Source organism: Panulirus ornatus, chromosome 8 (genome assembly GCF_036320965.1).
Source record: "Panulirus ornatus isolate Po-2019 chromosome 8, ASM3632096v1, whole genome shotgun sequence".
NCBI lineage: Eukaryota > Metazoa > Arthropoda > Malacostraca > Decapoda > Palinuridae > Panulirus > Panulirus ornatus.
The window spans coordinates 9,185,900-9,211,327 of NC_092231.1; the positions used below are offsets into that span (position 1 = coordinate 9,185,900).

The 25,428-nt window shown below is 37.8% G+C and overlaps 2 protein-coding genes across 5 annotated transcripts in view; both read left to right on the forward strand.

Annotated features, from left to right (window-relative positions):
- The window catches only part of LOC139749821 (uncharacterized), a 40,332-nt gene extending 32,919 nt beyond the window's left edge, over positions 1-7,413 (forward strand). For all 3 annotated transcript variants that reach the window (XM_071664107.1, XM_071664105.1, XM_071664106.1), the window contains exons 10-13: positions 1,973-2,187; positions 6,034-6,293; positions 6,864-6,996; positions 7,183-7,413. In XM_071664107.1, the coding sequence (XP_071520208.1) occupies positions 1,973-2,187; positions 6,034-6,293; positions 6,864-6,996; positions 7,183-7,234 (660 nt within the window). In that variant the 3' untranslated portion in view covers positions 7,235-7,413. The remainder of the gene's footprint in view (positions 1-1,972; positions 2,188-6,033; positions 6,294-6,863; positions 6,997-7,182) is intronic.
- A 9,496-nt stretch (positions 7,414-16,909) lies between these two features.
- The window catches only part of LOC139749822 (recombining binding protein suppressor of hairless-like), a 429,197-nt gene continuing 420,678 nt past the window's right edge, over positions 16,910-25,428 (forward strand). For both annotated transcript variants that reach the window (XM_071664112.1, XM_071664116.1), the window contains exon 1: positions 16,910-17,231. The gene's annotated coding sequence lies outside the window, so the exon portion shown is untranslated. The remainder of the gene's footprint in view (positions 17,232-25,428) is intronic.

Sequence of the window (25,428 nt, forward strand, 5' to 3'; positions counted from 1 at the left end):
AAATTGTGAACAAGCATGATAAAAAATATATTATTTGAGAAATTTATTTCTCATATTGCTCTCTAACAAAGAAGATGAAAGTGTTATTGAAAAGATTTAAGCTGATATTATTTGATGTATAAGATAAGCAGAACTTGAAGAGGCTGATAGAGGAAAGCAAAGAAAGAGCAGATGAAGATTTTGAAGAAAGTTGAATGAATTTCTTAAGGATAAAAAGAAATTGTACTGGAAGGAGGTGAAACAGGAAAGAGTTCGATGTAAGAGTGGAAATTTAAATGTGAGAAGTAAGGAAGTGGAGTTGCTGAATCAAAAGGAGGAAATGAAAGGAAGGTGGAAAGAGTATTTGAAGAACTAGTGAATTTAGAAGATGGGGCAGCATTTGTTACATGCATGGGTATGGAGGATGGAAGGAGAAAGAAATAAGTGCATGGGCCTATAGCAAGAAGGGAGATAAAAAGGGCGATGATGAGGTTGAAGGTAGGAAAGACACCTTGAGTGGATTGGATTACATCTGAAATATGGAAGCACTGCACAGAAAGTGTAATAGAGTAGATGCATTTGTTATGTAATATAGCAAGGAAGTAGAAGGTTGTGCCTGAGGATAGGATGAAAGCTATTATCATTCCTTTATTCAAGTAAGAATTTGCTAAGGATGTATGAAACAATTACAGGGGAATAAGTCTGTTAAGTATATCAGAAAAAGTTTATAAAAGAGTGTTGATTGATAGAGTGATGGAAGTAATCGAATGTAGAATAAGCGAGGAGCAAGGAGGCTTTAGGTAGGAGACTGGTGGATCAGATTTTTGCTATGAGAATGACCATGGAAAAGTATCAAGTGAAAGGTACAAAGCTGTATGCAGCTCTTATGGATCTGGAGAAAGTACATGACAGAATCAATTGGAAGGCTTTATGGGATGGTGTGAGAGTCTTCTATAAAGGAGCAAATACATGAGTAAGATTGGATGAAGAGTTAGGGAAAAGTTTTGTCATACATGTGGATGTGAGGCAGGGCTATGTGGTGTCACCATGGTTTTTTAACATATGTATATGGATGGAGTGATAGGAGAGATGAAAGCAAAACTAGGAAAATGGGTGTGGAGATGAGTGTAGTGGTGAAGTATGGTGGCTAGTGAGAAGCTTGTTTGTGGATGATGACGTATTGTTTGTTGAGAGTGTGTTTTTGATGTGTGTAAACATAGGCAATTGAAGGTAAATGTGAGTAAAGCAAAGTAATGGTGTTTGAAAGAAGACAGAGGGAAAGTGTAGATATTTTGCTAAGCTCTATAGAGTGAGATATATATGGGGGAGAAAGATTGGAAGGGATGACAGAATTTAAGTATAGGGAGCTTTCTTCGGTAAGTTTGGTACTGTGGAAAGAGAGATAAGAGAGAGAGAGAGAGAGTCAGAATAGTGGATTGGAGATGTAAATATGAAAGTGAAGAAAGAATTAAGGGACAACATAATCCTCCTGACCCTGACCTCTGTAGCTGAAACAAGGACATGAGGTGAGTCACAGAGGTCAAAAGTCCAGGCTGTGGAATTAAGATAGAGGAGCATGTGGTATGAATAGGTTGAATAAAGAAAGTAATGTGGGAGTGTATGAGATATTTGGTATGGCATGAAATGTATTTCCATAATTGGTGAAACGTAAGATGGTTTGGGCATGTGGAAAGAATGCAAGGTAGGTAGTATACAAGGAGAGTGTATGATAGTGCAATTAAAGGGTTTGGTTTGAGAGGAGGATCACCTGTGACATGGAGAAATAGAGTGGATGAGTAATGGTGGAAGAATGCATGGAATGGTGTATGTGAGGGAGGCATATAAGGATAGGGATAAGTGGAGACTCTTTTGCTGTAGTCACCCCTTGATTGGAGTTCCTGCAGGGAATGAGCATCAGATATTGATATAGGTATAATTTGATAATACTGTACTGTATTAGTTTCCAGCCATGTGTCACATTTGTACCTTTCAGCAAGATAGAGTTGAGAGTATTCACTGTCTGGCTGTTAGTGTCCATGATGGTTGGCTGGGCATCAAAGATTGTCAAGACCATGTAAAGTCTTCCATTGATAAGATAGTATCATCCACAGCCTACCCTGCACCTGTATCACCTCATGCTTTAGGAAATGAATGTGAAGCATTTAATGCAGTTCCTTTAACCTACATTCTTACAACAGACATCGATGGGTAAGTTCTTGTTTATTACTTTTGTCTTACTTTTCTAGGGTGTGAAATATTTTTGAGCCTTTTAGTAAACCAAAGTATTGTCCAGTTTTTGTTGAGAGATTGCACTTAATGTGATTGCAAGTTTAATTGATTTATGTGCTATGATTTATTTTTATGAGAGAAAGTCCTAGTGGTTATTCCAGGTAATGCTTGCTGGGGATTATTGGTCACAGAAGCAAGGCAGTGAAAAACAAAGCAAACCAATTATCATAACATACAGTACGTGTATAGTTTTTCACCTCTGAACTGAGCCGTCTGAGCATGAGAGAGTGTTTGCAAAGAGGCCAAACCTTCTTTTTTATAACCTGAATAAGGTATATATACTAGGATGTCACCTTTGATCACATATGAGGATGGCTATTTGGTAATTTCATCTATACAGTGAACATTTCCAGGAGTTGTGCTTTTTGGTGATTTCACTCATTTACTTTGCTCTGCTTTGTGCTTCAGTTCCTCAAAGGTTTTGTCTGGCATCTCCCTCTGGATATTTCTCATGGAAAGTATTGTGCTACTTAAGAAATTTATATTGAAAACTGAACCTCTTGCTTTTTTAAATTCTTAATTTTCATCAAGTTCATTTTTCTTGAAAGCCACTTTTACTCCATCTTTTATGATAACATTTATATCTATCTAAATCTGGCTTATTACTAAATGGCTGTTGACCTTCAAAGAAAGGAATGACACTTGAGGTATAGCTTGGGCCTTGAAGAGAGGGATTAGGTGGCAATAATCTAGACACATATAGGACAGGGGATGAATACACTGCTCTTTGCTTCTCACATTTCTCGTGCCACTCCAAACAAATTCATATTTTATGTTACGTCTTTATGAGTATCCTCAGCGATAAGTGATAGAATATTATAAGACAGTTGCTACTTTCTTTTGCTCTGAAAGGGTGACATGGAGTTGACTCCAATGTCCTATGTCATATCAGTTTCTACTCACACTCATTCTATGACTTTTTTATACACACATTTCTCCCCATTTTTCCCTTTTACATACAGGAAATCAGTTTGATAAAAGAGAAATATTTCATTATTCCCACAAGTTAACAGAGGAGTTTACACAAGTTTCATGTGTGTACAGATGATTTGATGGAAAATGCTTTCCTTTGATCAAGTGCATGACAGGGACTACATGAGTGGTTTGCATAAATTTGTTGTCCAGTCACCAATGTATGTACTAATCTTTGTACACCATGAATTATTTTTGTTTGTAAAAAGCATAACATTCACAAGCAAAATTGATTGTATCCAAGTTGTATCCATTCCCCCTTAACCTTGAACCATATGTGCTCTGAAAATTCTAACTAACCAATCTGCAGTGCTGCCACCCCCTTTCTTGAGAAATTCACTTACAATCCTGTTCATTCCAGGTGGTTTAGCTCACTTCATCTTATACAAGTTTTTCACTACCTCTTCTCATTTCTGTCAGATTACTTGCCATGAATCTCTTGCTTTTTATACTTTCATATCCCAGGCATCTGACATCTGCCACATTATTTGTAATACATCCAGCCGCACTTTAAACTACAGCACTTGCTCCAACTCCTCTTCATCTCACCTTTTTCTGTTAGCACTGCCCTAGCTGTCCCCTTCATTGATGTTCTTGTTTGTGCTTTTGGTCCCCCCTCACTATTTACATCTTCCCAAAAAATTTTCTTATCCTGCCTGATTATTACTGATTCTCTCACACCCCCAACTCCCATTTGCCTTCTTTCTTTTGCTCCTGCACCTTTCACTGACCTCCTACCTCCTCTTGTATATTCCCAGTCACTTACAGCCATCCCAGCAGGTAACACCCATACATTTCCTTTCTCTTTCAATGATACTTTTACTTCTTTTCATTCTCTACCCTTTTTAGCATCCCAGCTGCATGCCACACACTTTTTCCATGCATGTAATTACTGCTTACTTGAATACCTCCCATTCCTCATTCACTCACCTACTTTCATTTACTCTCATCTTTTCCCATTCATCACCCAGTCAGTCTTGTTATCTGCTAATGTCAGTATTTTTTTTTTCAGGCTCTCATTTTCATCTCCCTATCCTTATTGTTTCCTCTTATAACAAGGCCTCTACAATCTTTCACCTTCACTTCCTTCAAGAAGTGATCAGGTATCCAACTAAGCATTAAAACAATTGCCTTCTTCTTATAATCAGCTTTCATTTTCTCTCACATGAATCTGGGACTTGCTTCATTACAGTCTTTCACGTGTTCCCATGACCCTTGCTTCAGTAAACTATGTCTGTGCAGTTTGAGTACATTTTAAATTATGAATATGAAACTTTGTTAGAATTAATGTACTTGTAATTTTCTGGCAGTTGAAGATTGGGAAAATATAACCCGAGTTGCTGCAGAGAAACTGCATTTGCTGGATCCAGACATTCTTTAATATGACAGTATGCTGGTTACAAGAGTTTCTCTAAATATTTTACTGGATATTTTTTTCAGTTACTGATGTAAAGTTCAGAGTTTCAGTAAATTTTTACAGTAATAACAGGTTTAAACTGTTACAAACATGGAAAGAATTGAGCTGTTTAAGTCAATCAGCATTAAAACTGGTGCATTTTCATATTATTTCAGCTTGTATAATTCATACAGAATTACTTCATGTGACTTATACTTAGGTTGATACAGTTTTTTGTTTAGCTACAGGTTTTTCGTATTTTCATTCTGCAAAAACTGAACAGTTGTTCTTTTTGATGTTTAAATATTGTAAGTAAGCAGTGAACTGACAGTGTATTCTATCATCAAATCAGTATGCCTCTCTCCTTTCTGCAGTTTACAAATGGCTTTTCTGATGTTGTGCTGATACAGCTTGCTTAATAGTATTTGATTCCATAATGGTGGGATATATCAGTCCTTTCATGAATGTGAAACTTGTAATAGCAAGTCATTACTAAAACTTGGTTGGGAAAACTGTAAATTGTGCTATAAAACAGCAGAGCTAGGGATTCCTTTTGTAACAAAAACTTTCAACAAACATCAAGAGGGGGCAGAAATGTGCCAGATTACATCATAGATTTTGAGTATTGCAGTATGTATTCATAAGGATATTGTAATATTTGGATATAGTAGTATTCTTGATAATAAAGCTTTTCTTGTAGTAAGCAGGGGGTGGGGGTTCATTTGATAGTTTTATTTTGATTGGGACTGTGTCAGAGCAAATATATTCATTAAATGTTGTAAGCATGATCATTGACTTGCCAAAATTTGTTTTGTGGAATAAGATTTGCAAGATTAAAGGTTAACTGAGAAAAGGAGTGGAAAGTTTTGTTCAACAAAGTGTGAATTTGGTGAAGTAGCCATATTTGGTACAGTAAAAACAAATTCAGCAGATTGAACCAGGGGATGTGAAGCATCTGGGGTAAACCATGGAAAGTTTTGTGGGGCCTGGATGTGGAAAGGGAGCTGTGGTTTCGGTGCATTACACATGACAGCTAGAGACTGAGTGTGTACAAATGTGGCCTTTGTTGTCTTTTCCTAGCGCTACCTCGCCCGCACGCGGGGGCAGGAGGGGTGCCATTTCATGTGTGGTCGGGTGGCAGCGGGAATGGATGAAGGCAGCATGTATGAATATGTACGTGTATATATGTATATGTATGTATACGTTGAAATGTATAGGTATGTATATGTGTGTGTGTGTGGGCGTTTATGTATATACATGTGTATGTGGGTGGGTTGGGCCATTCTTTCGTCTATTTCCTTGCGCTACCTTGCTAACATGGGAGACAGTGACAAAGTACAATTATAGAAAAAAATAAAAAAGGCCTCTTGAAATTAACAAAGACATTCAATTTACAGATGTGGGATAATGCAAAAGGCAAAAATGTCTACAACTTCTCTTACTTGGTATGACCAAGAAGATGCTGAAGCAGGTTGGGCTGCTGTATCTCACTTATGCAGAGGAATGCAATGTTGGGATGGTGTCTACAATACTGTCTCTGAACAGTTAAAGCTGATTACCTCCTTCCACAGTCAAATGGAGCGATTGACTACCGTAAAAGCAGGCATACAATCTGCTCAAAAAAAAATGCAGATTCTCTCCAGTCATGATATGAAAGGTCAGCTTATAGAAATTTGATATTAGCCTGTGTTACAATGAGATTTTTATTGTGTGTGCAGGAATGACAAACTTTGTTTTTCTGTTTCTTATCATTACTCCATTACCAGTTTAATGCAGTGGATCATGTACATACAGCCTCCAAACATTACTCAAATACATCCTCAAACCTGCCTGATGTATTAAAGTGGATCATGTGCTCTGTTTCCTTGTTTTATACTGCAACAAAAAGTTGCTAAAATTATTGCCAGAGTAGAGACATCCTTGTGTAATTTCTATATGTTGATTTTTTTTTTTGCAAGTTAAGAGTAGCATTTCCATTAACTAAATAAAGTAAATGAATTAGTTCTTTAGAGTGTTTCATTGATCTATTTTTTTTTTTTAGCCCAGTTCTGAAGATATTCATAAAACATTATAGAGATAGGGATGCCTTGAAAGAACATATGAAAGTGCATGTTTATAATGTTACTGTTTACAGTATTTGACTTTGTATAATTTCAAGTTTTGTGTATTTTCTTTGATATAACTCTTACACTTTTATATGAATTAATGTTAAAGACTGAAATTTCAGAGCTCATTGAACGTGTAGAAGAAAGTGATAGGAAACTGAATGAAGAAGTGACCTACTTGACAGACAACCTAGAAAAGCAACTTGCAAAAGGATCCCTGCATCTCACTAAAGTCAACAAGCTGCTTTCCGATTGGTATGAAATAAGAAATCATACATTAAATATACATCTATTAGATGGATTTGCATACTGAATAGTTAGTTTTCTATTCACTTCTGTGCATATTATTGATTAGGTAGTACAAGTAATATACCTCCCAGGTTTATGGCTGCCTACCTGCAACTACCTCCCAAGAGTACTAATTTGTTTATTTTTTTTCAGGTGGGAACAGCCTGCAAAATCCATCGATCTTAAGAAAAATTGCAACAGTTAGCAGTAGTTATTGTACTGTTTTAGGACAGTTTCCTTTCTGTTTCCCTCCTTGTAATGTGTACATCAGTCATACCTAATTTGTTGCCACTGCCTAAAATTATTTTAATTAGACATCAGACTTAGCTGATGAGAAAATTCAGAGAATTTATGAGATTTTAATTATAATTATTGAGCATATAATGATGGGAATATTATTTATCCTACAGCTTCAAGTGTGTTACTTGCTATTCATTACTCCTAAGCTAACAAATTTTTATTAGTTTTACATTCTATAAGACCAGTGAGAACCAGGTCATGTGTTATCATTTCTGTTATGTTGACAATTGTTTTTTAATTAAGACTTCCACTTCAACTTTTTATTGCCATCTATGACCAACTGTCAGGTATCATGGGTACAAAGCCAAACTTCAGAAAAATGGTTGAAGGTCATCCATTTCAGAGTGCCATTATACCAGCCCATCACCTTGTTACCTTGTGACTTTTCTTGTACCAATATGGAGTCATAGCTCACAAGATCTTGCCTCCACCTCAAATTGTGAATGAGATATATGTTCTTTATGGTAACTTGATGAACCAGTCAAATTTACTCACAGTATATGTGTATCATCATAAATCACCAAAAGCTGTCCTCTTAGACTAGTTATGAATATCATATTCACACATTATCTGCATTGTCATAGTTCCCCAAAAGCTGTTCTATTAGACTTGTGATGAATTAAATGATTACTTCTTATCCTAACAGGGACACACAGAGTGTTTATGATGGTGGATGATACAAATGACTTAACCCAGCTAAGTGAATAACTGCAGTTTATAAGGGTTTAAAAAGCTACTTGATGGCAATGAAACTTAAGGAGATGGAGTTCCCTAAAAAGAGAGATAGAGCATTCACGACTAGTTCTTGTCTTTGGAAGAAGAGAGGAGGACTACAACTTCAGGAAGATTATGATACAAGTAAGGGGAATAAGGGAGTACCATTGGAGCCCCACTAAAAGTAGTATTTGACAGAAGTGTAAGCATGGAAATAATGAAAAGGATTAAGGGATTAAGGGAAAGATTGACCAAGAGGATACATGTGTCGGAGGTGGAGGGAACGAGGAGAAGAGGGAGACCAAATTGGAGGTGGAAGGATGGAGTGAAAAAGATTTTGTGTGATCGGGGCCTATGCATGCAGGAGGGTGAAAGGAGGGCAAGGAATAGAGTGAATTGGAGCGATGTGGTATACCGGGGTTGACGTGCTGTCAGTGGATTGAATCAAGACATGTGAAGCGTCTGGGGTAAACCATGGAAAGTTGTGTAGGTATGTATATTTGCGTGTGTGGACGTATGTATATACATGTGTATGGGGGTGGGTTGGGCCATTTCTTTCGTCTGTTTCCTTGCGCTACCTCGCAAACGCGGGAGACAGCGACCAAGCAAAAAAAAAAAAAAAAAAAAATTTCCTCTTGGCCCTGACCTATGCAACCAAAATGTGGACATGAGAGGAATCACAGAGGTCAAGAATCCAGGCTGTTGAAATGAGTTATTGAGCTGTTTGAGAGGAGCATGTGGTGTGATTATATGGAATGAAGAAATGAGGGGGTGGGTATGAGAGATTTGGTATGGCATGGAATGCAAAGGGAATGAATTGTAGGGGGGGGTAGAAAGGTGAAACATACTACTTTGAGGTGGTTTGAGCACGTGGAAAGAATGCAAGACAGGGTTTATAAGGAGATTGTATGATAGATGATAAAGACGTTGGTGAGAGAGGAAGACCACCTGTAACATGGCGATGTAGTGGAAGAGTGCTGGAGGGGAAAGAAATGGTGGAAGAGTACATGGAATGGTGTATGCAACAGAGGCATGGAAAGACAGGAATATCTGGAAACTTTTGCTGTGGCCACCCCTTGTTGGAAGTTCTTAGAGGGAACAGGCATCAGAGATATAAATTACCACGCCAAGTATTTTCATGTCGACATTTTTCTTGATTATTCTGCAGTAATCACTAACAAAACTATAGAAAATAACTGAGATTAAGGGAAATAAGTTTATAAAAAAATTGGAATTAATAGAACTAAACTAAAGAAAAAACTTGAACTGTCATACAACACAATATAGGAGAATAGTTTCCCCAATTTCTTGGCAAACTATGGGATTCACAGCACATGAGCTTGGCTATGAATAACTTGAAGATTCTGTGCATAAACAGTGTTGGAATGAAGTTGTATGCTCAGGATGTAATAATTTCCACAGTGAACCTTTTGCTAAATTTTGACTGGAGATGAATTTAACAAGGAAAATGCCCCTACACAAGGAACTATCATCAGATCATGTAGAAGCTGGATCAAAGGAATAGTTGGAGAGTTCTACAAATGATTGAGAAAAAATGAGAATTTAAGTTTGAAATTACTTAGACCATAATGGGAGGGAAATTACTGTCATTGGTAGAGAAACAGGATGAAATTTTATGGAAAATGGATGAAGAAATTAGGAAACTGAACAAACTAATCAAGGAATATGATTACAAAGTGAAAGTGATCACAGAAATCGAGAAAATCAGAGGAGAGAGAGCATGCCTGTAGTCATGGAAAAGGTCAAAGAAAAATGTCAGATGGGTCTTCTCTGGGGGATGCTGACATAAAGCAGTCAAAGGAGATGCCCATTACAGTGACCAGAATTACTTAAAGGAAATAGAAGACAGAAACGAGTTCATCCTGAGGCTTAAGGAAAGAGAGTATTTTATTGATAAAGATAAATGGAGACCTGAGGGATTGGAAATGAGCCCAGCAGTTTAACGAAGCTGTAGAGCATGTAGTAAATAGTTAAAGACAAAAACAATGAGAAATATATGGTGCGTTTGGTCACTGGGTTTAGTAAGGTGCAGACTTTTCAAGATCCATGCATAGAGGTGACATTGGAGACTGCAGAAAAAGCTGGGGACATGGAAATTATTGAATTATTATTGTAGAGGTAAGTCTACAGCAAATTTGGGATTTTTATCTTTCAAACCAAACAGTTGAAATCCTTAATCAAATTTCACGAAGATGATCCTAAGGCTCAATTCTTATGGCAATACTTGGTAAATCTCTTGACAAGCCTGATAAGCTATTTCCTAAAGCAAGGAGGTTATTGAGAAAGCAGACACCTCTCAGAATCTATCAAGAGACTGGATATTTAAGACCAGAAAATCCAGGCCACAGACTCCTAATTCAACTTGCACACATCCTATTTATGTCAGACTTTATTTACATTAAGAGGGAGACCATAGTTAGAGGAGTATTGGCCCCTAAGACCCCTGGTAAAATAAGACATCTCTTTTCTACAATCATCATAGGAGCTACCCTATAGGTAATGTCTACATCTCCCAGATAACTGTTTCTGACTGGTATGGCTGGTAATTTTACAAACTCTGATAAGATGACTCCTGTAAATAACTTTTCATGAATCATGCTGATCGTAATAAGAAAAGATTTGTTATATAAGGTAAAACAATGATGATAAGTTATAAATTTTCTGAGTAGGTAAATGTAATGTCAGAATACATGTAGTGGCAACTCACTTGACATTTAGGCCTTATTCTCACAATGTTTAAGAAGTTGAGCTGAAACATCTACAGAACTTCCACACGATACAGGGAAAAAAGTGAATGAAGTATTCTTCTGATGTTATTTTTATCACTTTTATTTTTTTATTTTTTTTTCAAACTATTCGCCATTTCCTGCGTTAGCGAGGTAGCGTTAAGAACAGAGAACTGGGCCACTGAGGGAATATCCTCACCTGGCCCCCTTCTCTGTTCCTTCTTTTGGAAAATTAAAAAAAATTGAGAGGGGAGGATTTCCAGCCCCCCGCTCCCTCCCCTTTTAGTCGCCTTCTACGACACGCAGGGAATACGTGGGAAGTATTCTTTCTCCCCTATCCCCAGGGATAATCACTTTTATATGAATGTATTTGAAATTGTATGGTTCCTTAAATTTTGTTAACAACTTAAAAATTTGAATTGTGAGGGTTGGAAAGGAAAACTTAGGGTAGCATGAAGTGCTTGAGTACAGCTATACTTAGGGTAGATACAACATATATGAAAGTTGATGAATTAGTTGTAGACTGGACATTTGTTTTTGTTTTATAAGATCAATTTGGGTTTACAAAATCACATATTGTTAAAGTAGTAAAGTCAAAACCAAATCTTTCTTGAGGGATACAAAGGTTCTTTACCTACCATAGTTTTGCCACTTTCAGAATAATGTATACCATCAATTTCTGAGGATCCATGAGTGTCCATGGTACCACCAAAATTTTTATCCATGCAGGCAGTGTTGCTAGTGAGAACATTGAAGTAGCCTTTTTATGTGGATCAGCTTTGTGGGAGTATGTAGGCATGGCTTCTGAGGTGACATGTTGCCTTCATGTTGTTACTTCAGTTTTGTATATAATTCCTTTGTACTTTTATGGAATTCACACATTGGTTTTGAAGTAAAACATATTTTTAACCCTAAATTGTTCATTGTATGACTTGAGGTTTGTATCTTATCAGTCATTCTCCATAACCCTTAATTTTCCATAGGCCCTGTAACTTGTAACCACAGGTTTCCCAAGAACATAGTCCTAGTGGGTTGGCAAGGGACTGCTGTACATGATAGCAAGAAAAGAGTATTACCCTCTTAGTAAATTAAACTTTCAAGAAATAGTGATGGATAATCAATTTGAACTACATAATGGGAGAGGTAACTACAGGAAAAACTTGCATAATGTTGATTCAAAATCCTTCAAAATGTTTTAATGAACAAGGACATCTATTTAACAAAAATAAAAAAGACAATCACAATGGTACAGGATGCAGGAAGATGAGCACTTCTCAGAGTATAAAGAAGTTCTTAGAGGATGAATGGGTCACCGAGCACACACTAAATCTTATCTTTGCATATAACAGGAATTAAAAAGATATCAAATCATGAAGTGCCTGAATACAAGTGGTCAGTAATCACCTGAAGATCATTGAAGACACCAGACTTGATGGAAATGCAGTCTCAGAAACTACAATTAAACAATATCAGTAGGTTAATGAAATGGGAAATGGAATTCTATTGTCAAAATATAGAATAATGTAATGGAAGGTTGTATGAAATATATAATGGGGTTAGAACATGGTTATCTTTAGTTGAAAATAGAAAGGTTTGAATAGAGAGATATATGGTTAAATAAAAAAAAGAGCATAAGAATTTATTGTGGAAGCTATAGAACAAAAGTCTTATAGCATTCAAACAGTATAAGACAACATGGAATGACTATAGCAAAAGAGGGAAGCATGAACAGAGAAACAAAATATATGTAAATAAGGCAGGGAAAACAAAATTATCCCATAGATTCATCATGAGTAAATGCTGTTAAAGAGCAGCTAATTAGGTTCAAGGATTCATGAGAAAGAGCTGCTGAAGACAATGAGAAAATATACTTGGAGTATTCATAAAAGAGGACACCATAGCCTCAACACCAGAGTTGGGTTAAGGTGGAGGACTTGGAAAGTACTAAAGCTGATAGAAAAATTGTAAGCAGAATGTAAAAGATTTTGAATTTATGAGGTACATGATGAATCTCCTTATTAAGAAGTATGCAAAAATGCCTGAAGATCTGCTTGAAAATCTTTTCAAAAATTTACTGGAAGAGATTGTGCTACGAAAGGAGTGGAAGAGAGTAGGTGTCTAGCTTATCTTTTTGGAAGAGATTGCACAAAACTACAAAACAGTATCTCATATGACTAAGGTCTGCCAAACAATGGAACTAATCGGGAAGCAAATGAGTGACTGCTTGCTTGCAAAGAAGAAACTATGTAGGAGAAGGACATCATAGGCTAAGGGAATGGAGGGTGTGAATTACAAATCTCAGATTTTTGTTTGAGAGTGAGTCCCTCTTAATCAAATAAAAGAGATGGATTGTATGTTCCTAGACTGCCAGAAGTGTTTAACACTGCCAAATAGGAAGTTGGTAAAGAAGTTTGACAGGTTTCACAGGGTGGCTCCTTCAATGTATAGAAAATTATCTTAGTGAAATAGAAAATAGGTCATGTCAGGAGATACGTCACTGGCACAGATAAGAAATCATGTCAGACGATCCTTTTCACAATGAATCGTGGTTACTAATGCTGTGCTACAGGGCTCTGCCTCAGGACCATTGCCATTCTTCAAGTGTCAATGTCACTAGAAGGACTGTATTTAGACCTGAATATGTTCATAAATGAAGCTAAGGTCAAGAGAATTGAGGTAGATGAGAATTATATTGGCTTCCAGATTTAGACGATCTCAGCTGTAGTTTTAACTCCTATCCAAAAATGCTGTCAGTCTCTTCTGAATTACTTTCACATTTTATACTTCTCTTTTAAATAGTTTTTCATCAGGAAGATGACAAGTTCAACAAATGATGACCTGACATCCAGACCTCCCTAAACGCAGGTATTCATCGTCTCATCAGATATGTTCGGAAATAATACCAGCCTGGCACTGCACTACTACAGGTTTTGCTTATCATTAATTTTCTTTGTATCGATGAAATCAAAGTTACATCTGAGTCCTTCCTTGATTGAGATTTCTACTAGTTACTTCCCACTTCTCTGATATTTTTACATCATCTCTATCAAAGTCATTATTCATGCTATGAATTATCATATTACATCCTTCCTTTGGTTTGCCAAATATCTTCCACTTTTCACAAAAACTTTTACGTTACTCCCTTCATAGGAGCATATCCTATCTCCCCCTTCGGTTTGAGGAACAACAGCATTTCCTGATCACTCTAAGGTAACCTTGTATATTCCAGTGCGACAGAGCAACAAGTTCTGTCTTCTTAATAGCCATCTTCATCATGTGATTCAATTCCTTTCCTCAGCCTCTTGCTTATCCCACCCCTTAGTTTGTTTCATTCCCTCAAAACACTTACTCGTACATCCATATCATTGACTTCATAAAGCCATCTTCTACGAAATTATACAAAATTATAGTACTTAATATACCCACTTTATATACAAACTTACTAATGGCTTACTTACATCAATCTGAATACAACATACAACAAATCAAGTCACTGGATATGTTGCTGTCAGATTATGCCTTGCATAGATTATAAAGGAAACCAGCTCAGTACAGTGGCACCATATTATCAATCCTACAACTTCATGGGCGCTTTCCTAATGAGTATACTCATTAAACAACTCATAGATAAAACTACATAAAACGTGATCATGGTGAAAAACTATAGGATAGGGTTTTTGTCGTTTTAACCTTGTGAAAGTCGAACAGGCTCAAACATATCTCTAAATTACCAAAGTTGCCAGCATTATCGAGTTAACCTCTTACTTTATCGACATGTGTTGCATCTCTTTATTGTGAATCCTGTCCTCTGCATTTTAATATTTGTACCTTCTGCTTGAAGTCTATTAATTTTCCTAACTGACAGACAAAGGGGAAGGAATATCCTGAAAAAAAAGAGATGGCCTTTCGATGAATTGCACTCCGGTAAGACCTCTGCTCCAGCCATATCAGTCTAGATTCTCAGTATAATCTAAATTACATTCCTACCGCTTATCCAAGGGCCCGTCACATGAACGTCACACACAACAGTCTAGGCAAATAGTGATTCTATCTTTAGCGAACTTCAATTTTTCTCTATTTAGCCTAAACTATAGACGTGTGGAAAGAGTACACTAAAAATATAGAGTGATACATTGGCTGGAACATACTCTTATATAAGACAGCACAGTGAAGGTGATTTCTTATTGCTGAATTGATGAAACAAAACCTTATAGTATGCCATTATCACATTTAATGCTTTCGGCGCATGTGTTCCACATAATGTGAGTTTAGCACTAAAAATTATAATTTGCAAGAATATATATGTTGGCCTGACAGCCTTTGGGAAAATAATTTCGTCGTAACCTAACTGTTGATTCGAATAATTTCTGCGATCCGTTACTGACTCTATAAATCTTAATAACATTAACTACTGTGTAGCTTTGAAGAAGTGTGTTATATGACTCTAGAAAGAATTCACTTCAGATTCTCTTTTACTAATGTAAATTCAACGTTGAACTGATGTATGTACATTACATCAACATTTCATTCACATAATTTCTATCTTCAGCATTGGCAGAAATTTGAATATCAATTTTATTTTTCAGACAGTTCCTTGGGATCTCTAAGGTTGGAGGAGGCGCCTTAATGCTTGAAGCTGGAGTCACATGGCCAAGACTTTAGGTACCGAGGCGGGTCATGTGTCTGACTACTGTCTTTCAGCGGTGATGCCCGGGTATATAAAATGGTTAGGTCATGAAGGTGGTGTTGCAGAAACTATTCCCATGGGGGAATTAAGAGACATCCCAGTCGAATGTAGTAAGCTCTTGACCTCTGTCCTTGCTGTATGTCAGAGGAGCAGCTCTCATGGAAAGTCAGGTCATCTATTTAATGGAACAATTACAGTGGCAGTTATTGACCTGTCACCGCCTAACATCGAATATGGGTGTCATAAAGTAATACTACCAAACTCATTTCTTTGGGAATTATTAGGTTAGAAGAGGTCAAACGCCGTGAACCAAGTTAAGGCGCCGCAAGTATTGGGACACTGAGGAGCGACAATAGCTCGCTACACACACACACACACACACACACACATATATATATATATATATATATATATATATATATATATATATATATATATATATATATATATATATATACATACATACATACATACATACATAAGAAAGCACAAAGAATTATAAACAACTTGTAATTGCCCGGAGATGTGTGCATATCTTTGTATTTCCACATCTTGCTGTGCAGGTAACAAAACAGCTATACAAGAGCTACGTCGCAGGAAAGTAAAAGGTTGTGACTACACCATTTGTACTTGTACCGTGCGGGAATTTGAGATCACTCAAATCCTTTGATACATGTATGTAAATCAACAACAAAAAATAATGTTACGTTAGAAGTGATCAATTGCACATTTCACCTTGATGTAGCTAGTGTTTATACATCCTCTCCGTATTGGCCAGTCAAATGCGTTTACTTCATTACTCTTCCAGTTTTGCTTGGGTTGGCTACAGATAATTTGTTTGCGATACAGATTCAGCGAGGAATACATAATACAGAAAATTAAAGGGGGGGGGTTGGTCACTTTCCTGGCAATCCTGCAAGTCGTTATCCACCACATACGGTCGCTGGATCAAGTCAGGACTTTGACTTCCATCTTTCCCGCCATGATTCGTGCGGTTTGGGTACAGTACGGGAACTCTGAATTTAAGGACATTAATTACCATAATATTGCCCAAGATTTTTATTTCATCCCACTTCTGTAACTTTGCGTATAGAACTGTAATCCATGTAAGATTAACCGTTTAGTATATCTGATTAAATCGGCAGACAAAGATTGTCCATAAATATATGTGGATATTGTTTAAATAATCATGCATGAAATGTATAGGCAAATACACCATTATAATACAGCAGAAAATTGTGTACAGATATCATCTCCAAAACGTTTAAAGATTTTTAAGTTGTACTTAGATGCACTTGCTAGAACTTTATTCCAGAGCAACATTGTTATGAAAGTTAAGTATGCTGTGGACCTGTGTGAAATTTGATAGTGTGTCAAGAGAAGTCATAATACACGCCTGGTGCTGCCACCTACGATGTAAACACCGAACCCACTATGAAAACAGATTTTTGACATCCATCCCGCGCTTGGTGTTCAGATCAGACTCATGAACGGTGTCAAATTTGTGTGACTCGGGTGACAGTTAGCGCCCTACAAATTTTCTTTCATGAGTACAAATGGTTGTAGTGAGATTGTGCTACCCATGACGACGGGTATACATGTTGGTGAATTATGGCGATATGTATGTAAGGAACAAGTATCACTGCCCTTATAGTATTTGCCTGTGGTGCTGACCAGGATATATAAAAAGAGAATTCAGTGTCTGATGATTTAACCAGATACCCATCGCCTATTGTGCCGTGGTGGAGCAAGTGGTGAGTATAGAATATATACGTGAGTTATGAAGCCATTATATATTGCGGTGGTACACGTGTCTTAATGTAGAGTAGAAGTGCTGACTGTGCCCCAGATGTTCAAGGTTCTTTATTATTTCTGATGCCCTTTTTCTTCAGTGAGTACAGGGAGTTTCTGATGTATGCCAGCGAACCACATAATGGTAAGTGTTCTGTATTGGCGCTTAGTTACATACTTACTAAGGTTATTTTGCATCAAAGATATGAAGAATGGTTCTTTTTTTGTCCATTAGATATGTAGTTTCGGGGTACCACAGGAAGGTACTGTTATACCCTTGCATTGAAGTTAGCTGAAGCTGTTGAGTGATTTTATTTTGTTAGTGTTTTCACACTACAGTAACATTTGTGGAGTATTGGATTAGATTGTATAATATTAGATAAGGTGATACTAGTGAGGGATATATATATAAGAAATAATGTCGACGAAGTAATGTAAAGGTAAGTATCATAAAATTTAAAAACAAAAATTAGCTGAAACTGTGACAACCCCTTTAACCTCAGCAGTTAGCTGAGATGTGTAGTAGAAATATACGAACATTAAATTACTTTGTTGTTTGGGAATGTATGGAGTGGCCGGTTGTGGGGCGATTGGGTAGTTCAGTTAACTTTTATTGTAAATCGGGAAGCTTTGCCTTTTCTTAGGCCACTCCTTGTATGTCATATTATTTATTACTTTGGGTTGTGCTCTAGTCTGTGGTATAAACTTTTTCTTTGGCAGAGACTGGTGTCTAGGACTGTTTTCTGTTTGTTAACATTCATTGGCAGTTATATGATTCACAGTTATGGATGTGAATAGTAAATCTTGATTAGGATACTGAGCATCAAAATGAATTTCAACAGCTAGAGAAGTATGTTGAGGTTTTCATTTGTTTTGTAGGCATTTACAAATGTTCTGCACAATTTTACATGAATTAACCCCACATTTTCCCAGATATTCATAATCCTCACCTCTATTATTTTATCTCATATTGCAAGCGAGCTGTAATGCTCCAAATCACAGTATCTCTTAGTGATGAAATCCCCCGGAATACATAATGATTTCAGCATCGTTGGTAAAATACGCCTGTATTACTGTAGGAGACCCAGTTGACTGTTGACATGTTTATATTAATAGTGTATTGTTTTTCTGTGTATTTTCGTGACTTTCACAAGTTCCACCACAGTGATGCTATACCATTTTCCATAATTTTAATATGCTGCCACCAGAAATTTGATATTTCTATTTGAGTAAGGTTAGCCCTTATATCACTTGTTTCTTGTTTGCTTTGTTTCCCTTATTTTTTTTTCTCTTTTTCATGTGACACTGTTTGCTTTACTTGAAAACACCCATTTTCCAGAAATACTGGGAAGTATGGCATCATATCTGGATGGAGGTTGCAGAACAGTCATAAAGACATAGATAGAACAATACAAATATTTTTATGTTAGCTAAAATGGCACAGGCAATGGAGATCCTAACCAAGGCCTTTCTAATAACACTATATTATTGTTATTATTATTTTTTTTTATCATACTCTCCCGCATTAGCGAGGTAGCGCAGGGAAACAGACGAAAGAATGGCCCAACCCACCCACATACACATATATATGCATAACGCCCACACGCACATATACATACTTATACATTTCAATGTATACATATATACACAGACATAATCGTATATACACATGTACACATTCATACTTGCTGCCTTCGACCATTCCCGTCACCAACCCCGCCACACATGAAAAACAGCACCTCCCTTCCCCTTGCGTGCACGAGGTAGCCCTAGGAAAAGACAACAGAGGCCACATTGTTCATACTTAGTCTTTAGCTGTCATGTCTAATACAACGAAACCACAGCTCCCTTTCCACATTCAGGCCCCACAAAACTTCCATGGTTTACCCCAGATGCTTCACATGCCCTGATTCAACCCATTGACAGCACGTCGACCTCGGTATACCACGTTATTCCAATTCACTCTATTTCTTGCACGCCTTTCACCCTCCTGTATGTTCAGGCTGCTATCACTCAAAATCTTTTTCACTCCATCCTTCCACCTCCAGTTGGTCTCCCACTTGTTGTTCCCTCCACCTCTGACACATATATCCTCTTTGTCAGTCTTTCCTCACTCATTCTCTCCATCATTATTATTATTATTATTATTATTATTATTATTATAATTTTTTTTTTTTTTTTTTTTTGCTTCGTCGCTGTCTCCCGCGTTTGCGAGGTAGCGCAAGGAAACAGACGATAGAAATGGCCCAACCCACCCCCATACACATGTATATACATACGTCCACACACGCAAATATACATACCTACACAGCTTTCCATGCTTTACCCCAGACGCTTCACATGCCCTGATTCAATCCACTGACAGCACGTCAACCCCGGTATACCACATCGATCCAATTCACTCTATTCCTTGCCCTCCTTTCACCCTCCTGCATGTTCAGGCCCCGATCACACAAAATCTTTTTCACTCCATCTTTCCACCTCCAATTTGGTCTCCCACTTCTCCTCGTTCCCTCCACCTCCGACACATATATCCTCTTGGTCAATCTTTCCTCACTCATTCTCTCCATGTGCCCAAACCATTTCAAAACACCCTCTTCTGCTCTCTCAACCACGCTCTTTTTATTTCCACACATCTCTCTTACCCGTACGTTACTTACTCGATCAAACCACCTCACACCACACATTGTCCTCAAACATCTCATTTCCAGCACATCCATCCTCCTGCGCACAACTCTATCCATATCCCACGCCTCGCAACCATACAACATTGTTGGAACCACTATTCTTTCAAACATACTCATTTTTGCTTTCCGAGATAATGTTCTCGACTTCCACACATTCTTCAAGGCTCCCAGAATTTTCGCCCCCTCCCCCACCCTATGATCCACTTCCGCTTCCATGGTTCCATCTGCTGCCAGATCCACTCCCAGATATCTAAAACACTTTACTTCCTCCAGTTTTTCTCCATTCAAACTTATCTCCCAATTGACTTGACCCTCAACCCTACTGTACCTAATAACCTTGCTCTTATTCACATTTACTCTTAACTTTCTTTTTTCACACACTTTACCAAACTCAGTCACCAGCTTCTGCAGTTTCTCACATGAATCAGCCACCAGCGCTGTATCATCAGCGAACAACAACTGACTCACTTCCCAAGCTCTCTCATCCCCAACAGACTTCATACTTGCCCCTCTTTCCAAAACTCGTGCATTCACCTCCCTGACAACCCCATCCATAAACAAATTGAACAACCATGGAGACATCACACACCCCTGCCGCAAACCTACATTCACTGAGAACCAATCACTTTCCTCTCTTCCTACACGTACACATTGTTATTATTATTATTATTATAATAATTATTATTATAATTTTCCAAAAGAAGGAACAGAGAAGGGGGGCCAGGTGAGGATATTCCCTCACAGGCCCAGTCCTCTGTTCTTAACGCTACCTTGCTAATGCGGGAAATGGCGAATAGTATGAAAGAAAGAAAATAATGATAATGCTTGATCGCCGTTTCCTGTGTTAGTGAGGTAGCGCCAGGAAACAGATGAAGAATGACCCGTCCACTCATATACACACACACACACACACACACAAACACACACACGTATATATATATATATATATATATATATATATATATATATATATATATATATATATATATATATATATATATATAAGCAAATGGATTTGTATGTAGCATTTATGGATCTGGAGAAGGCATATGATAGAGTTGATAGAGATGCTCTGTGGAAGGTATTAAGAATATATGGTGTGGGAGGCAAGTTGTTAGAAGCAGTGAAAAGTTTTTATCGAGGATGTAAGGCATGTGTACGTGTAGGAAGAGAGGAAAGTGATTGGTTCTCAGTGAATGTAGGTTTGCGGCAGGGGTGTGTGATGTCTCCATGGTTGTTTAATTTGTTTATGGATGGGGTTGTTAGGGAGGTGAATGCAAGAGTTTTGGAAAGAGGGGCAAGTATGAAGTCTGTTGGGGATGCGAGAGCTTGGGAAGTGAGTCAGTTGTTGTTCGCTGATGATACAGCGCTGGTGGCTGATTCATGTGAGAAACTGCAGAAGCTGGTGACTGAGTTTGGTAAAGTGTGTGAAAGAAGAAAGTTAAGAGTAAATGTGAATAAGAGCAAGGTTATTAGGTACAGTAGGGTTGAGGGTCAAGTCAATTGGGAGGTGAGTTTGAATGGAGAAAAACTGGAGGAAGTGAAGTGTTTTAGATATCTGGGAGTGGATCTGGCAGCGGATGGAACCATGGAAGCGGAAGTGGATCATAGGGTGGGGGAGGGGGCGAAAATTCTGGGAGCCTTGAAGAATGTGTGGAAGTCGAGAACATTATCTCGGAAAGCAAAAATGAGTATGTTTGAAGGAATAGTGGTTCCAGCAATGTTGTATGGTTGCGAGGCGTGGGCTATGGATAGAGTTGTGCGCAGGAGGATGGATGTGCTGGAAATGAGATGTTTGAGGACAATGTGTGGTGTGAGGTGGTTTGATCGAGTTAGTAACGTAAGGGTAAGAGAGATGTGTGGAAATAAAAAGAGCGTGGTTGAGAGAGCAGAAGAGGGTGTTTTGAAATGGTTTGGGCACATGGAGAGAATGAGTGAGGAAAGATTGACCAAGAGGATATATGTGTTGGAGGTGGAGGGAACGAGGAGAAGAGGGAGACCAAATTGGAGGTGGAAAGATGGAGTGAAAAAGATTTTGTGTGATCGGGGCCTGAACATGCAGGAGGGTGAAAGGAGGGCAAGGAATAGAGTGAATTGGAGCGATGTGGTATACCGGGGTTGACGTGCTGTCAGTGGATTAAATGAGGGCATGTGAAGCGTCTGGGGTAAACCATGGAAAGCTGTGTAGGTATGTATATTTTGCGTGTGTGGACGTATGTATATACATGTGTATGGGGGTGGGTTGGGCCATTTCTTTCATCTGTTTCCTTGCGCTACCTCGCAAACGCGGGAGACAGCGAGAAAGCAAAAAAAAAAAAAATATATATATATATATATAAGTGCACATACACGTGCATATACATACATATATATATCAACATATACACCTAAATATATACATACACATGCACAGACATATACATATACACACATGTACATATTCATACTTGCTTGCCTTTATCCATTCCCGGTGCCACCCAACCCCACAGCATCGCCACCCCCTCTGTCAGTGAGGTAGCGCCAGGAAAAGAGACAAAAAAAAAAGGCTACGTTTGATTACATCTCAATCTGTAGCTGTCATGTGTAATGGACTGATACCACAGCTTCTTATACACATCCACGCCCCACAGACCTTTCCATGGTTTACCCCAGATGTTTCACATGCCTAGGTTCAGTCCATATTTATTATACATAATTGCTGTTTCCCGCATCAGCGAGGTAGCACCAGGAAACATACAAAGCATGGCCCATCCACTCGTGTACACATATATACATGAACACCCAGATCACACATATACATACATATACATAACATATATATACATATACATACATATGCAGACATTACATACATACACATGTACATATACATATTTGCTTGCCTCTAATCCATTCCTGTCGTTGCCCTGCCCAACAGGAAAACAGCATTGCTATCCCCTGCTTCAGTGAGGTAGTCCCAGGAATAAACAAAAGTGCCACATTCGTTCACTCTCAGTCCCTAGCTATCATGTGTAATGCACCAAAAACACAGCTCCCTATCCATATCCAGGCTTCACAGACCTATCCATGGTTTACCCCAGATGCTTCACATGCCCTGGTCCAGTCCATTGACAGCACATTGACCCTGGTATACTACATCATTCCAATTCACTCTACTCATTGCATGCCTCTCATCCTCCTGTATGTTCAGGCCCCAATCGCTCAAAATCTTTTTCACTCCATCCTTCCCCCTCCAGTTTGGTCTCTTGCTTCTCCTTGTTCCCTCCACCTCTGACACATATATTCTTTTTGTTTGTCTTTCCTCACTCATTCTCTTATGTTCAAACCATTTCAGTGCACCCTCTTCTGCTCTCTCAACCACACTTTTTATTTTCTTATCCTGAGTCAGGTACTCATTTCATCGACCAACCTCTATTGTTTGATGAACAGCTGTGTTAATTGTGAACTGACAGTTGCAACCAGGATTTGAACCTTTGCACCTGACCCTGGGTGGCCTCAACGCATCATGGTAAGGAATGTGAACCGTTACACCATGGAAGTGCAAAAACAAACATGTTTCTTTATTCCTCTGGGTTGTCTAAAGTTTTACAGGCGTATTTCTCAAGCTATCCTGCAGTCTTCTGGGATTTTAGTTGATTCTGTCATTTAGGGAGACTTTCTAAGTCATGCTCCACAACTTTTTATGTATTCCTGAAGGGATTCCATGATTCCAGCCCACCTGAATCTCAGCACCCCTTGACAGCAATGTGATTTTGCATTTGTTTTGATGTACAGTTTTTTAAAAATAAAAGACATAAACTTGTCTGATACAATGAATATGTACATGTATGAATAGATATACATGTGTACGTGTGTGGGTTGGGCCATTTCTTGTCTGTGTCCTTGTGCTACCTTGCTGACGTGGAAGACGGCGATTAAGTATAATAAATGAAAAATAAAATGAATAGATAGGAGGTATATGATTTAAGGGAATAATGATATATCATGTACAGTATTTTATTGAATGTGGATCAAGAGTTTTTATTTCTTGAACCACAAATGAACAGTTTAGAAAAAATCTTAAAAAAGATATGCCATAAAAATGCTTACAAACAAGTATCATAGTTTCTGTTGATTTGGATAATTTCTTTTATGTTAATGACAGTAGTGGTGGAGGATCAGGGAAGAATGTGTTAATTTTTGTAGTAGTCAGTGCATTTATTTTAGAAATCAACAGAACTGATGAAAGCTTCCCCTAGAATTTACCACATTTTCTATGGTATTGTAAAATTTTGTGATTAATATGAATAGATGTGAAATACATTTAAAGGAACAGAACCTCCGAAAATCATACCCAGCATTGTTATCAGCAGAGATATTTTTTAAATTTCAGTTTCTAATGAAACTTTCCATGATACCCATGTTAGAGCATTACACCAACTGTTGAATATTATCAAACAGCCTTTTGTTCCACTGCCGTACATCCCCACAAGCAGCAATTCCAAGTGGCCTGCAGCAGCAGACCACATTAATGTTGGTATTTTCTACTACTTATAAATCTGGCTCCAGATGAGGCTTGGTGTTTAGGCAAGGGTTTTACTGGTTCTGTTGATTTTTATGTGTTTTTTGTATATTTATGCTGATTACCCTAGCTATTCACATATTTGTACCCCTTTCGTTTGTGCCCTTTTTGATGCTCCAGATCATGCAATGCCACATCATTCTGTTCTCTAGGTATAATGCTACATATGCAAAACAAATTTGTTTAATATCTAAGGGTAATTTCAGTGTGTTGCCAAAGTGGTTAATGGTTATTCATCCTGCATTTTCCCTGATCTTATTACCTGTTGTGGGATAAAGATAAGTATTTCACTCATTTCTAGTCTTAATACATTCTTCAGAATGATTACTATCATTCTTCCAGATGTACTAGAAGGCTTACATGAGGTGAGTAACCTCTCTTGACATAAGTATCATGCATTATGTTTTGTACCTCTATATCAAGGCTGCCCTTCATGGCTGGGTGGTTCCAAATTTGGCTGTGCTTAATAGTTTTTCCCTGCAGCCAGCTTCTCTCTAGCCATGCCAAACACAGCATATTCTCATGAGTTTTCTAAAAAGGAAGTTGAGCTGTTGTTAGCTCGATTTGGGGGACGAAGATTATTTTGAATCACTGTATTATGATATGTGTTCAGATGGCATGGGGAGTGATTGTTTTCTAGAACTGAAAGTTGATCAAGATAATGCAGAGGGTATTTCTAGCCTGACTTTGATAACATTACATCTGGCTGGTGCAGTTGGTAATTTTGCTGACATAAAAATTATGAACGAATCATGATTTAAACGAAAAAACGATCATTTATAAGGTAATACATAACGGTAAGAAGTATTCAGTTTTTCAGCTCAGGTAAAGTAAATGATAAAACATACTTAATGGCTACTCACCTGACACCAAGGCCTTAAGCTTGAATTTTTTAGTGTGATATGCTGACAC